The 15,619-nt window shown below is 38.2% G+C and overlaps 2 protein-coding genes across 3 annotated transcripts; one reads left to right on the top strand and one right to left on the bottom strand.

Moving 5' to 3' along the window:
- Window positions 1–3,087, top strand: LOC116187194 (agamous-like MADS-box protein MADS9). Of its 2 annotated transcripts, none has more exons than XM_031515827.1 (7): window positions 1–331; window positions 471–537; window positions 1,088–1,149; window positions 1,459–1,558; window positions 1,763–1,792; window positions 1,902–1,946; window positions 2,649–3,087. In XM_031515827.1, the coding sequence occupies exons 1-7, from the start codon at window positions 144–146 to the stop codon at window positions 2,790–2,792; spliced, it is 636 nt and encodes a 211-aa protein (XP_031371687.1). In that variant the 5' UTR covers window positions 1–143; the 3' UTR covers window positions 2,793–3,087. The 2 variants fall into 2 exon arrangements, with proteins under 2 accessions (XP_031371687.1, XP_031371686.1); XM_031515826.1 differs by having other exon boundaries at window positions 2,646–3,087.
- An 8,239-nt stretch (window positions 3,088–11,326) lies between these two features.
- LOC116189320 (glutathione S-transferase TCHQD) lies at window positions 11,327–14,282 on the bottom strand. The gene is made up of 3 exons (XM_031518943.1): window positions 14,042–14,282; window positions 12,477–12,789; window positions 11,327–12,235 (listed from the first exon to the last, which is right to left on the bottom strand). Exons 2-3 carry the CDS (start codon window positions 12,683–12,685, stop codon window positions 11,641–11,643), a joined length of 804 nt encoding a protein of 267 aa, XP_031374803.1. The 5' UTR covers window positions 12,686–12,789; window positions 14,042–14,282; the 3' UTR covers window positions 11,327–11,640.
- Window positions 14,283–15,619: the final 1,337 nt, after the last annotated feature.

The following is a 15,619-nucleotide window of genomic DNA, read 5'->3' as shown; positions in this document are numbered from 1 at the left end:
ATTATTCCCCTAATGGTGTCTCCCTCATCTCTCCTTACCCTTTATATCTCCTGCCTGTCTTCTTTATTTGCAAGAAAGAGAGGCATATTAGGTGGGTTTAAAGAAGGAGGAGAAGAGATCAAGAGAAGAGAGATCAGAGAGAGATGGGGAGAGGGAAGATTGAGATCAAGAGGATAGAGAACTCAAGCAACAGGCAGGTCACATACTCCAAGAGGAGGAATGGCATCATCAAGAAGGCCAAGGAGATCACTGTCCTCTGCGATGCCAAAGTCTCCCTCATCATCTACGCCAGCTCCGGCAAGATGCACGAATACTGCAGCCCCTCCACCACGTATTAATAATCATGAACCCTTACAATTAGTTTTTTTTTTTTTTTTCCTTTTTTGATGATTTTCATGGTTCTTTACGAAATAATAATTTTGAAAAATATGTCTATATGTCTCTGTGTGTGTGTTTCATGAATATGGAAGGTTGGTCGATATACTGGAGCACTACCACAGGCTGTCCGGGAAGAGGCTCTGGGATGCTAAGCATGAGGTGACTTATTTCTTCTTCTTCTTCTTCTTCTTTGGAATTATTCTCCTTTTCTTTTCATATAATATATGTTTTGTTGCAAACCCTAGGTCGAAATCTTTCGTATGTGTTTGTTTTATTTGTGTTTTTCTCCGAGGAGGATGATTTTTCTTTCCTTAAAATATTTCAAGAAACATGAGTAATGAGTTTCATGAACAGATCCATAATTGGTGTGATCTTGAGATTTCATAGTACAAAATTTCATTATTTTATATACCAAAAAAAATTTAAAAAAATTAAAAATAGTACGAAATGCAACAGCTATGAACAGATCTGGTAACTTAACATCCTCCTGCAATTCCCTTTTATGTGCAAAACTTGCAACAGCTTGAAGAGTTGATTTTTGGTTCCCTGATGGAACATATTAGATCTTCATTTATTTGCAGACCTAAAAGCTATAGCTAGGGAGTTTGTCGAAAAATCCGCCGTGTCTTTAGCTGTTTCTTAATTTGGTGAAATACATTAGTGTACTAACAGCTAGGGTTTTTCAAAATCGTGTGAAAATTGTTCTTAGAATCTCAGCAATGAAGTGGACCGTGTCAAAAAGGAGAATGACAGCCTCCAGATCAAGCTCAGGTGAGTTATCTACTTCAATTTTTATCAATCTCTCGAACCCTGACATTATTGAATAGTGAATACCCCATGGTTGTCCAAACCATCAACTTACATTACTATACATTTGTTCCATGTTTTGAACATTTTGAGCTTTGAGGCAAAAATCGTTGTACATGAGTGCCCGATGGTCTATGTGCCGCATGTTGAATTTACCTAACCGTGAGACGACTCTCCTATCAATTCTATGATTCTTTTCTACACCTGTTTGTGACGGTAAATTTGAAATTATAGACTGATATCTAAAGTCTATCTTCTTTCGAGATTTTGTAGGCACTTGAAGGGAGAGGATATCACATCCTTGACTCATAGAGAGCTCATTGCACTTGAGGATGCTCTTGAACAGGGCCTTACTTGTGTTCGACACCAACAGGCGAGTACTTGAACTACGAGTACATTAGCATGTGAAAAAACTTTGTAAACCTTGTGAAACAAAAGCAATTAATCTATTGCGCATTCTTCCTTTTCTTTTTCTTATGAAACTTCTAGATTACCACATCCTGCTTTAAAAACTTCACTTTGTTAGATAATATTTATTACTTATTCATTTACATATATATCTTGTATCTTTTTACAGTCGGAGATTGTCAAGACTCACAGGAGAAATGTAAGCACTAAATAAATAAATACGTATAAATGTAACTCTTGAAAATTGTTGATTGGAGTTATTAGTCATTGGGTTAACTTCGATTACTTCATTTTGATCGAAATTGCAGACAAAGATGTTGGAGGAGGAGAACAAAGAGCTCAATTATATTCTGGTAATCTGTGCTTCACTCACCCACCCGGACTTCTTAAGCAAAGCCATACTTGCAAATGTGTGAATGACTCTTTGTTTGTCTCAATACATTTCAATCCAAACCTGCTCCCCCAATCCACTCAAAAGAGAGGCCTAAGCCTTTGAAGAACTACCACCAACTTATTAAAAAAGCTCTTTAAGCTTGTTTAAGGAATGCAGGTTCGGTTTATTATTTACTACTTTAACAAAACTTTTCGAATCAACGAGGATTCATTCAAGTACAAGAGTCTCTCATCTGAATGAATGATCTGTTTTCTTCTTGCATTCTGTTTAGTTATATTTGTTTTTATTGTCATATAAAGGTATCCAATTCCCGATTCATATATATAAGCTCCATGATCACGCTCTTGCTCATTGCATTTGTATATTGATGCCTGTCAAATGGAAGAAAACTTCTGTCCACGTGAATCTTAGTTGAGCATCATTGGTTTGATCATCCTTTCCCATACCAAAATTCGTAGCACGATCATCTATCCTTTTTTTCTCTGGAAAACAAGATAATCCATAGTATAGCCTGTCCAATCTGATGATATTATATATTACTCAATCAATCTACTAAGAACCTTTATTTTTCTCCCCGAAAAATCAACGATCCATTTTTACAAAACGATATCTCACTAGCTCTTTACAATGGTTCCCGTTATTTTTGTCTTGGTGGCAGCAGCAACAACAACAACGGGAAATGGCTATGGCAGCCGAAAATGTGAAGGAGGCAGAATACTACCAGAGGCTCAGGGACTACCACTCTCAGGGCCCTTTCGCCTTCCGCGTGCAGCCTTTCCAGCCAAATCTGCAGGATCATATGTGAAACCTCCTGCAATTAACAACTAAGAGAACTGTGTGGAAAGGGTTTTGGTTTCGTGGTTGGTCTATGTGTGATCGCACAATCAATTCCACTAGCAATTAATATGTAAGCATTTCTGGTGTGTGTGTCTCTGCAATATGTGATGTCTAAGAAACCTCCTCGCCCGGCATGCGGAGTTTGTATGCTTTGTGTTTGTCAGAACTAGTAACGGACAAATATGTGTGTGGAATAAATTGCTTGTGAACTTTATGACCAAAGTGCTTGCAGGCTTATATAATTCTATGGCCTTTATGTTATATATTATCTTTCACTCACTCTCTCCCTATGTGTGCTGTTGCATAAAGTTTGAGTGCATCTCAAGAATAACGGTTTTTGTTTGTATTTTGTCTAGTCAAAATTGTTCGAACATATGTTGCATATGTTGATTGGTATAACCCTACACTTTGTGTATTTGGTTTGATAAGATTGCATTTCCACACTCACAACGAAGCCCACTTGTAGACTCTAGTTCGTATTTCTACCAGATCTATAATCATTCGACATGAAGCATGAAGACATGGACAAGGAAACTGCTGATATTCTCATATAAAGGGATGCGAACAGGGCGGATCCAAGATCCAAGCACAACGGGAGTAATAATATTATGAACTTGCTATATTCTCCTAACCACTCACGATGACCTTAGGTTGTAAAATCACCAAAATGCAAGGGTTGTTCACTATATCTAATTATTAAGGGGATAATAGGATAAGTAGGCTTATAATTTAAGATGAGTTCAAATTTTTGTAATAGTTTGTAACAAAAAAAAATTCAAAAACTGAAACATTAAGTAGAATCTATATATATATATATATATATATACACACTATTATTTAAGCAAGAGTTGGATTTTGTAATAACCTCCACATTTTTAGGATGGTTGAAAGATCGAAAATAACATTTTATTCCTACTTTAAATATCATAAAATTCAAAATAAAATAGAAAAATTGAAGGACAATATTGTCCATTTGATATTGTTTTCCTCTCTCTTGTTCCTCCTACATGTCATTCTCTCATTATTTTGTTCTATCCACTCTCGGACTCTCAACTCCAATACTTACTTTTTTTTATTTTGAGGTATGCCTTCCGTGTGTAACGTGGGTATTCTCTAGTATATATGAAAGCAAGAACATGTTCGGCCTAGTCAGATAGTCTCAAAACGGCAAGTTGTTGAATGAAATTTTCTCAGATTTTTTAGTTTTTTTTAAGATATAAATCTGTTTAAAAATTTTGAAAATATATAAATATAGATTCGTGGCGGTCATTATTATGTCATATTTTAGCTTTCTTTAAAAACGAATTTTTAATTTTTTCGAAACATACTAATTTAGATTTGCGGGACTGTCTTGATTATTTTCTCAAATATTGAGCGATTTTTGGAAATGAAATTTTAAATTTTTTAAAACATATAAATCTAGATTTGTAGAGCTGGTTGTTGTTTTCTCGGTTTTTCGAGCTCTTTTTAGAAAATAAATCTTTTAAAAATTTTCAAAACATATAGATATAGATTTGCAAGACCAAATATTATTTTTTCAATTTTTGAATTTTTTAAAAATATAAATATTTTATGAAATGATTTAGATAAAATAAATCACGTAAGTTCATATTTACTTTTTTTAATAAATCAAATCGATCATATCATATTTATCATAGATATGATGGATTATACAGTTGATTTTCAAAAAACAAATCATATTATATTTTTTTATAAATATAGATATGATATGATATCTATATAAGGCGAAAGTGCCACACATAAATTGTGACCAATTTGGCTCTAAAAAATTATTGTTACCACTAGACGCAAGTTCTTTAATTTTTGGCACGCATGCGAATATATTTTAGTATGTCTATCATTAGACGTAAAGGTGAACTCTTCAACTTTTTTGTCTTTTCTCCGGCATAAAGTTATGTACAATTTTCAGAATCTCCAATTTTATGTATGTCATTAACATAAGACACGATTGAACTCTTATATATATATATATATTTTTTTTTTTTTTTTTTTGCCAGGGGTGCACGTGATTTCCTCTATTTTTTAAAGGCGATTGTTTTAATTTTTTTCTCTAATAAAAGAACTATGTTAGATCTTGTGCGATGCATGGGTTCCACGATTAATATAATATTAAAATTAAAACAACTGTAAGGGTTCTTTTATATTAGTTTGGAAGGAGAATTGAGAGGTATCATCTATAATTGACTCTACAATTTTATTTTTTCCACATGTAAAGGAGTGAAAGAGAAATTAGTGGATTCAAATTATGTTTTACACCATAATTATTTTATAATTTACCAAAACATTAAAATTATGGGAAATAGAACCACTTTTTCTTCTTTTAACATTTTTTTTACCATCCAGCAAAAATAACTTTTAATTTTTTACCAAAATCGAGTGGGTCAGCTGACCCACTTCTACCGACGTGGATCCGCTCCTGGATGCGAAAATAGCGTTAGACAGATATATTTTATTTCTACTGTATCTTCATGTTAGGATGCTCTGTAGTTTGATGCAGTTAAAAATTAAAAGAAAATATCAGGTTTATATAGGCAATAAAATTTTCCTGCTATTATAAGTAATACTTTCGGCTCTCGCCTCGTAATCATCTATTTTTTATAAAAGGACAGGGGAATAACCAAGTCGGATGTTCCAAAACAATGAAAAAAAGAGAGTAAAATACACTTTACCTCCTAACCTTTGAGTTTAGTTGCACATTATTTCTTAACCTTTGAAAATTTGCATCAAACCCCCCAACACATTAAAGAATAAGCACCGTGCACCTTCATTTTAATTTCCGGCCAGAAAATGTCACATGCACCTTAAGTGACTAATTCAAAGGTAAAAAAGGTCCATATATGATCAATTGCATTAAAAACAAAAATAAATAAATAAACGGGAGGACTTGGGCATGGCTAATGGCACCGCTGCACCACCCATCGTCACCTCTATCTCTTCCAAGATGATATTATCCCTCTTGACACCCAACTCAACTAACCTATCAAGTGGGAGGATTTTTCACTACCAAAATACAACGATGGTGGAGAGCCGAGCATTTGATCCCAGGGACTTGAATAAGTCCAGAGTATCCAATATGCTTGATAAAATTGTTCATAGTTCATCATCTTCACTATATCCTAATGTTCTCTCCATATCTCTGATTGTGTTTTATTGCCCTTCTGATGACGTATTGCAATACACAAGCTAACATTTTCCTTTTGGATTGCAATACCCCGATTTGAAAATCGTGTCTTTCCCAACTCTTGCAAAGCCCAAGAATTGATGTTGATGGTTAAAAAAAAAATTACAGACCGTGTTGCTTCATGGCATATTCTTTGTCAAGAGATGATCTCAATCCTTCCTTCTGCCCTGTTCTTCGAGTGCAACTCTATTGGATTTCCCATTTTCTTGGGAAGGATAAAGGAAATCGATCCAAGATCTGTCTTTGTGTATCATCACTGTGATCTGAATCAGAAAATGCAAATTGTTGAGCAAACATATTTGGCAATGAAAACATGAATCAAGATGTCTGTATTCCCCAATACAAAATAGTGAGCAATTCGCATGTTGATCCTGAATACAAACAATGTTTTCTTTTTCATTTTCAATTCAATTTTTTTTGCTGATTTTTTTCTTCCAATTCAATTAATTGTATATGGACCCTTTTGACCTTTAAATTAGTCACATGAGGAGCATGTGACATTTTCTGACCGGAAAAGTGTCCGAAAATTAAACATAGGATGCACAGCGCTTATCCCTTAATAGGTCGGGGGTTTGACGTGAATTTTCAAAGGTTAGGAGGTAATACTGGACTCAAAGATTGGGAGGCAAAGTGCATTTTACTCCAAAAAAAAAGTTGTGGATGAATTAAAGGCTTCTCTTTATTATTATTATTATTTTTTTTTATGAATTGAAGGCTTCCTACATATCCAAGAAAGAGCTTCTTAATTTTCTTTTAATAGGTCACATTCCCAAATTAAACAAGGCCTACCCTCATATTAAAGTCAGGCCAAGTTAGGCCTTTTTCAGCCAATGCCAACTAATGAAAATGCACATTTGGCTCGACTTCATGTAGTAGAACAAAAGGGAGCCTCTAAAAGGTGGATTAAGCTGTAAAAGCCAAATTGTATTCCTCTAAAATGTACAGATATGGCTCTAGCCCTTAGGCCGATACAAGAAAGAGAAATTACAAAAGGAAGAAAATAATCTACCTACCAAGATTACATATGAGTATTAATGCTATTCTAATATACAAGATAAATACAAAAGATCCATATTACTCCCCTCAAGTTGGTGAAGGAGGATCCAGAATTCCCAACTTGCTGAGTAAGAATTGGAACCGGTCACAACCCAACGCCTTAGTAAAAACATCTGCAAGCTGCAGTTTAATAGAAATATGTGCAGTAGCGATGAGTTAGGGCTTGAGATGCTCACGAACAAAATGACAGTATATCTCAATGTGTTTCATTCACTCGTGAAAGACCGGGTTTGCAACAATGTGGAGTGCTGCTTAGTTGTCACAGAAGAGTCGGATAGGATGTGAGAAATGAACTCCAAGAAAAGTCAATGAATTGCGTAGCCAAATGATCTCGCTGACTGTTATTGTCATGGGCCTATATTCCCCTTCAGCCAATGAATGAGAGATGACTGTTTTCTTCTTTGTCTTCCAAGAAATGGGACATCCCCCTAATGTGATGAAGTAGCTTGTGATAGAGCGTCAAGTCATCGAGCAGCTTGCCTAATCTGAGTCGCAGTAAGCCTCGAGCTCTAAGGAATTCGGCTGAAGATATATCCCTTGTCCCGGAAATTATTTAATATAGCGGAGCACCCTCATAGCAGCATCCCAATGGGCCTGCCTTGGATCCTACATGAACTGGGCAAGTATGTGAATTGGGCAGCTAAGCTTTGGTCTTGTGATTGTTAAGCAAATTAGACGACACAAGACGCCTATAACTCCTGGGATTAGAGATTGGAGGACTGGAATCAGTAGAGAGCTTTTGTTGTTGCTCCATGGGATATAATGATGGCCAAGAACCTAACATTCCAGTTTTAGAAAGAATGTCCAATGCATATTTTCGTTGGCAAAGGAAAAGACACGAAGACAACCGCGAGACCTCTATGCCTAGGAAGTATTTGAGAGAGCCCAAATCCTTGATATAGAAGCAGCAGTCGAAATGGGTTTTGAACAGATTGTAGTGAGTAGAATTATTCCCGGCAATGATCATGTCATCTACATAGACAAGGACCGCCAGATAAATATTGCCCCTGCACTCTGCTTGAAACCATACTTAATCAAGGTTGCAGCAAACTTCGAAAACCAATTGCGAGAGGCTTGTGTAAGACCATATAAAGACTTTTGCAAGCGACAAACAATACCCTAACTATAGGGCGTGTAGCCAAGGGGGGAGCTCCATATAGATCTCTTTATCCAAATCACCATGCAGGAACGCGTAATAAACGTCCATCTGATGCTTTCCCATCCACGAGCCACTGCTATGTCCAAGATGCATTGGAGGGTGACGAGCTTAGCTACAAGTGCGAACATTTTGTTGAAGCCCACCCCTTTGACTTGAGTAAAACCCCTAGCTATCAACTGAGCTTTGTAACGTTTGATCGGTTCTCCACTTAATTTTGAAGACCCATTTGCAGTCTATGGGTCTCTTCCCTGGGGGGAAGACGTTCTACGGCCACGTCTGATCTAATTCCTAGGCTCGAAGCTCCTCGAACATAGCTTTGGGCCATTTGGGATCTAGAGCAGCCTCTTGGTAGGACCTGGGCTCATAATCACTGTCGATAGCAGCCAAGAAAGACAGGTGCCTATTAGTAGCACCAAAATATGTGAGAAATTTTTCAAGGGGATAGACCGTACATGAGGAGGAGTTGGTTGTGGGTGAACTTGATTGTGAGGACCGAGGATCAATACGGGTAGTATGAGAGACGATGAAGTCCGAGAACCATGCTGGAGCTTGTGTTTCTCTGTTTGAACGTCGAAGAATTGGCTAATTTATTGGCAACTTGTCTGGTGAAGTCTTATTAGAAGCAATTTACCCTGCTGGTGATTGTGGCTCAGCTAATTCAGCATATTTAGGATAGGAGTAGCCCGCTGATGATTGGGCTAGTGTCACTGATTGTGGGCCGAGCTGCTGAGGCGAGGTAGATCGCGAGCTGGATCGAGAGGGTGTGGCGAGCTCGGGTATGTCGCGCAATAGCGTACCGAGTTGAATGGGCTGCGAATCGGGTCGTGCATCAGATCTTGCTTGCGAACTCGAGTCCAGCCCATTCACTGGTTTCTCTCATGGGCCTGGATTCAGCACAAATGGTGGACGAAGCCCATCATTGCCAGACTCCCCTGACTTCGTTTATCAGAATCAGCGAATAACGTGTCTATCCAAGATCTGATTGCTGACTCGAATTTTCAGAGAATGGAAAATGTCCTTCATAAAAGCATACATCGCGGGAAATAAAAATCTCTTGGGTCTCCAAATCATAGACTCGCCACCCCTTTTTATCATGAGGGTATCCAACAAAAATACACCAATGAGCTCGTGCATCTAATTTATCCTTATCTCTGGGCTTGTGATGACCATAACATAAACAACCAAAGACCCTCAAGTGAGAGTAGGACGGCGGCTTATTGAATAATACCTCGTATGGACTCTTCCTATTGAGAATCGAACTCGGGTTGATATTGATTAGGTATGCTGTAGTAGCCACGCATTCTCCCCAGCGAAGCTTGAAATAATAATATTCATGCAATATTCAAAATGTGCAGGTGTTTTCGCTCCACACGCCCATTTTATTGTGGTGTTCCGGTACACGAGGTTTGGTGTATTATCCCACTACGGTGGAAGAAGTCCCGCATCACTTTGGACAAGAATTCCGTTCCGTTGCGACTACGGATTATTTGAATCGATTGATTAAATTGAGTCCGAATTGAATTGCAAAAGCTAATCAAGTATCTTTGAGCCTCAGACTTTTCTCGCATTAAGTAGAGCCATACACCACGACTGTAGTCATTGATTTTGGTCAAGAAATAATGAGCTCCATGTAAAGACTTATGCTTATAAGGCCTCAACAAATCGCAATGTACTAGCTAAAAAATGTGGTCTGCTTTATTCATACTTAAAGTAAAGCTAGAGCGAGTTTGTTTCACTCGATGACGAATGTCACATACTTTCTAATTATTGGACTTATCAATTAACAGATTAATGCCCTTAAACTTCAATGGACGTCCGAGACGACGATGCCATACTTCATCCTCTGCTTCATTGGCCGCTTGGAAAGAAGTGATCGGAGCCGTCACCTATCGCAAGCAGTAGACCTCCTAAGGAGTTCACCCACTCCAATCGTCCTCCTCTTGGTGCGGTCCTGCATGAAACATAAATTCACGAGAAACATTACTTGGCAATCCATGTCTTAGGATAATTGTGCGACATAGATCAAATTGCAATCAAATTCGGGCACCAATAAGACATCGGACGACAAGAATGTCCCATCAAAATATTGACTGTGCCTCGGTGAGTGGCACGAGATGTCCCTCCATTTGCTATATAAACTGGAGAATCTCCATTGACAGGAGATAAGGAGATAAAGAAATCTGCTCGCCTCGACATATGCCGTGACACTCCTGAATCAATAATCCAGTCATGTCCCAAATCAATACAAATTAAATCATTACCAGTATTCGGTTCCAGATTAATCTGATCGGGATTCACATTTTAAAGGAGACGCTGAACAGCCTCTGTCAGCGGAGCAGTGGGTCGATTGGCAACGTGGGCCTGATGGGCTGGCTGGCTTCTACTGCCGGCGAGTTGGACCTGGCCGGCTGTTTCTGCCGGGCCTTCCCTCCGCTGGCTGCATATTGGGCTCGAGGATTGCCCTTTCTTCGGCTTTCCCTTTGTCCTGCCACCCGGTTTGAATTTCGATCCTGATTTCCGGGTCGTTCCGTGAAGCTTCCAACACGTACTCTTCCAGTGACCCAACTTCCCCGCAGTAGTCCAGGATGGACGAGACCCTCCCCCTTGTTGCCATGTATTTGGCCCAACAGAATCAGTTGATTTCGCCACAAAGACGGCTACATCATGAACAACCATTTGGTTGATATACCTTAGTGACGGACGGCATGGAATCCTTGCTCAGTATGTTCGATCGCACATTACTGAACTCGGAGCTCACTCCCATGAGGAACTGATAAAGCTTTCTCATGCTCGGCACGTCAGTAGTATTCACGAACAAGCCGCCCTTCCAGTTTCAAATTAGAAATTTCATATTTGATCTGATATATCCGAACATCATTACCTTGAGAGAGTCTCTCCCTAAAATCCTGTAAAAGCCAAATTGTATTCCTCCAAAATGTACAGATATAGCTCTAGCCCTTAGGTCGATACAAGAAAGAGACACTATAAAAGGAAGAAAATAATCTACGTACCAAGATTACATATGAGTATTAATACTATCCTAATATGCGAGATACATACAAAAGAACCATATTAGAGCCCAACATCAAGTAAACCTTCTTCCCTTTTTATTTTTCTTGAGTTCATTTTCCAAAATTCAGACAAACAAACGCACTTTATATGCATCGTAACAATCCCATACATTAGAAAGGATTTCTCCAATATGATTTCCTTTTAAAATAACTTTACCAGGAACCTTATTTCCACAGGACAAACATAGCGTACATATCCAACGTCGTTTTTCGGTTGTTACGGACAAAGTTCATTGTGAAACAAATCATTTCCAGTTCCAAATGTATCCCACCACATCATTTACAATTCACCACTCCCATGTTATAGTAACGATGTCGTATGGCATTGTCAGTACTTCTTCAGCATCCTTCTGATCTTGACAAAGCACCAAGTCTTAGTCAGTGTCTTGTACTTCTTCCACCCCCCGAAATACCTCCCAATCACCTTCTTGTAACTTGGCCTCTGCCTCACCATCGCCCAGTAATCTGCAATATTCGGCCTGCTGTTTACGTACTCGTCCTCCAGGTCCAAGATCGCCAATCGAGCAAGCACAGGAATGAACAGAACATCAGCCATGCTGAACTCTTCCCCTCCCAGATAAGCTGTCCCACCGAGCTGCTCATCAACCTCATCGAGGAGCCTGATTAGATGTTCCTTGCTCCATCTTACGACTTCCGAGTCCCTCAGTTTCTCTTCCGTCTCATAAGCTTCTTTTAGCTTCTGGTGGTAGGCACTTGCAAGGTCAGGGGATTCAGCCATTCTTGCAATCACAACTCGCCTTATGAACTTGGACACTTGGAGGCGCCGTTTCTCGGGGACGTGAGAGAGGGTGAAGAATTTTGGGTTCCATGCCTGTATTTTGTGCATCCATTGTATTATCTCCTGGTTGCTCTCTTTTATGTTATCGCTAATGAACGAGACCATTGAGATTCTCTCTATGTACCTAGAAAAGAGAATTGCAAAGACAAGGCAGTGCAATCAGTAGAGTTCTGAGATAGTATCATAGTACTTATTCCGTCCCAAACAACTGCATCACTCCATTATATATCCACTGCTAATATTCCTGATCAATTGTACTCTATGCAACCAAGAGCATACATAGACCTTACATAAATAAAACTCTGACGATTTACAGGGAGAGGAACAAATAATGTAAAAGGTTTTAGCTTTAGGATGAGACTTACTGGATTATTTCAACTGTATCAAAGATAATGTGTGACCCGTTCTGGAAAACAGGGAGTTTCGCAGTTGGGTTCATCCGGAAGAATGATGGGCTAAAGTTTTTTCCCATTATTGGGTTCACATGGTATGATGTGTAATCGATGCCCTTCTCTTCCAGAGCTAGTCTCACCTTTTGGCTGTCCAAAGAAAATGGGTGATGATAGAGCTGCATATTATTTTACAGCATGCACTCAGTAACGCGCTGTTCTAAGAATTGTGGGCTCCAATTGTTGGAAATAGCACTCACAAAAATGCAAAGTTCTGTAGACTATCAACCTGAAGATAGAAAGAATGAGAGTCATCAACATCCTCTATAAGCAGATAGATTGTGAGCTGCAGTTTTAAGTTAGTCGTAGCTATCACTTTAGCAATAAGTCATCAATAGATAACATCGTCGATGAGCCCCAATAAAAGAAGTTCGTGGATTGCAGATTAAGTAAGTTCCAACGTTGAAATCATTAACAAGCCTTCAATTACAGTGTTCAATATATAGAGGTGCTGAAACCAAGACGTATGATCCAAAAATCTCCACTAGATATAATAGACAGGTAGCTCTACTTTAAACAAAATGTGAATAATTTGTTCAGAAACAGATTTTTTTTTTTGTAATAATAACGGTGCCGAAACAGATTTGGTAAAGATACAATCAATTAAATGCCATAGAAAGATACAAGATTAAGACCACCAAATGGCAATAGGAGTTATGTCCCGTTTTTCATAAGGAAAAGATATCTTCACATCCGATCGCACCACATACATACATGAAAGCTTGTATACATTCTGTTATGTCATCAAATAACTCTGACTGAGGCACACACGTGTATATCAGGCATAGCTAATTTGACGATCAACGAATGATGGATGGATAGAAAGAGACTGTTTTTGCATGCTTTCTTAATTGGAAGAGAGCAAGAGTAAATAGAGAAGGCAAGCTAATTCAGTTTGCGGGAGCTGCTATCTTGCGGCAGACAACATCGATGCTACACTTTCTCTTAATGATCGAGTACTATCTATCATCATCAAACTGTCGATAACGGTTGGGTAAAAGACAGTAAATTTGATCACATGTTCGATAATCATTTAGCTAAAGTAATAAAAGAGGGTCCACTGAGCTTTCATATTAACAACGTAATCGAAGCAAATTCACATCTCTGAAGCAGACACAATCCATCAAAATCAGAATACATCCGCACAAACGGAGAGAAAGGAACGACCGGAGCAAGTCGGTCTTCCTGTTGCATTAACCCAAACAACCGCTGGGACCCCATCATAAACGAAGCAACTGCTTCTGCGGACAACATCTCAATATCCAAAAACACCAAATTCCAGAGTCCAACGTCGAGAAACTAACACCAATCAAGACACCAAAACAGAACAGGAGCAAAGAGAACAAAGTAGACGAACCTTCAACCGACTGAAACCTTAAAGAATCCCAAAACCAACAACGAGCCTATGCCTAGAACGGAAAAAGAAACTTGCCCATCAAGGCGCGAGGGTCAATTGACGAGAAGAGATGAGGTGGGCTTACCCAGAAAAGCAAGAACAGGAGCAGAGGGTCTCCAGGGATGATAGATAACTGTAAAGGCCAGAGCTTTCGAGATTTGTGGGGGCAACATGGGGGAATCCAATCCGGCGTGCGATAAGGGGGCAAGAGCTCGATTTAAAATAAGCAGCCCCACTCACAAACACACTCTCTTCGTGACAGATGCTTTTCCCCTTTCGATGGAATGGAAAGCTGAAGTCGCCATTAAAGGGGGCTTAAACAAATGGTATTAGTAACCGTCCCAGCCGACTGGCGCTGTACGGAAAACGGGGAGAAGACGACACGCCATTGACATGGGCTTTGACTTCCACTCTGTTGAGTAAAGGAATTGACACTACTCGCTTGACGGAAGTGGACGCGTGGCCGTGCAGCAGACGTTTGTTTGTTCCTCCGCCTCAGTTGAAAAACAAACACCTGACTTATGGAGTTTTCGTTCGAGTATTGTTAGACCATTGGAAATATCATACTGAATTACTCGAAAAGTTAGTATCGAAATGTCGGATTGTTGAGCTTGCGATATTATTATTATTATGTTTGGTAAATTATTATAATTCCGTTTCGTAAATTATTGTAATTTCGAAAATACAAAGGGCAATGCCAATGCGTGATAATTATATCTGGTAAGCAGATAAAATGGATGTTGAATAACATGTGTAATCTTATAAATATGTTTCTTTGGGTGAATAATATCAAATATGTTTTAATTTCTAATTATTCTACTACGCATCTATCTAAATCTATATATATTCTAGACTTGCTCTCGCCCCAAAAAAAAAAAGAAATAATCTTACCTAGAAAATATCTACAGACTTGCATCTTTATGAGTATTGCGGGGAAGGTACGCTGTTCAAACTCTCGAAACCTCTTTTAATTTCTCGGTATTTTAATAATTTATTAATATTATTATATGTATTATTTAATTCTTATCAATTTTTTTAGATAAAAGAAAGATATTTTCTCCTTACATGTCTATATTTCGGTTAGAAAGGAGATCCATAAGTATAGTACTTAGAAAAGAATTAGGTAAGACTATACATATACCGTGTCATGCAAACTTTTAACGAAAGTCGAACAAATTTTCCTCGGAGCCTACAAAGGAACTAGAAAGTCCTATTAAGGAAATCTAACTCATTATTTCTTAATTTCATATGAATGCATACGTCGTCACGTTACACCTCTTTTTCTCAATGAGTAATTTTCTTCCAAGTAACATAAATACATCTTCATTCACCAAAAAGAAAAAAAAAACATAAATACATCTTCTATACTACTATAAAGGGAGGTGTAACTTTATTTTTTTCCGAAAATGTCCATTATAATTTTTTAATAATTAAAACCACTAAATCATGAGAAATTAAAGGGTGTTTTGGTCAATTTAAATCTCTATTAACTAACAACTAATTCACTCATCTTCTCTCTTTCCTTCCTCTTTCTGTCTCATCTCTCTCTACTCACTCTTTTATTTTTTCAGCTTCTTTTTTCCCGAATTTTATATTAAAATTAGGGAAAATGATGCAATACATCATTGTATAAGAAACAATTTCACTCCACATTATATTTTCA

The sequence above is a fragment of the Punica granatum genome, chromosome 8, assembly GCF_007655135.1.
Source record: "Punica granatum isolate Tunisia-2019 chromosome 8, ASM765513v2, whole genome shotgun sequence".
Lineage (NCBI taxonomy): Eukaryota > Viridiplantae > Streptophyta > Magnoliopsida > Myrtales > Lythraceae > Punica > Punica granatum.
Note: the sequence above shows the minus strand (reverse complement) of the source record. Positions and strands in the feature narration are given on the sequence as shown.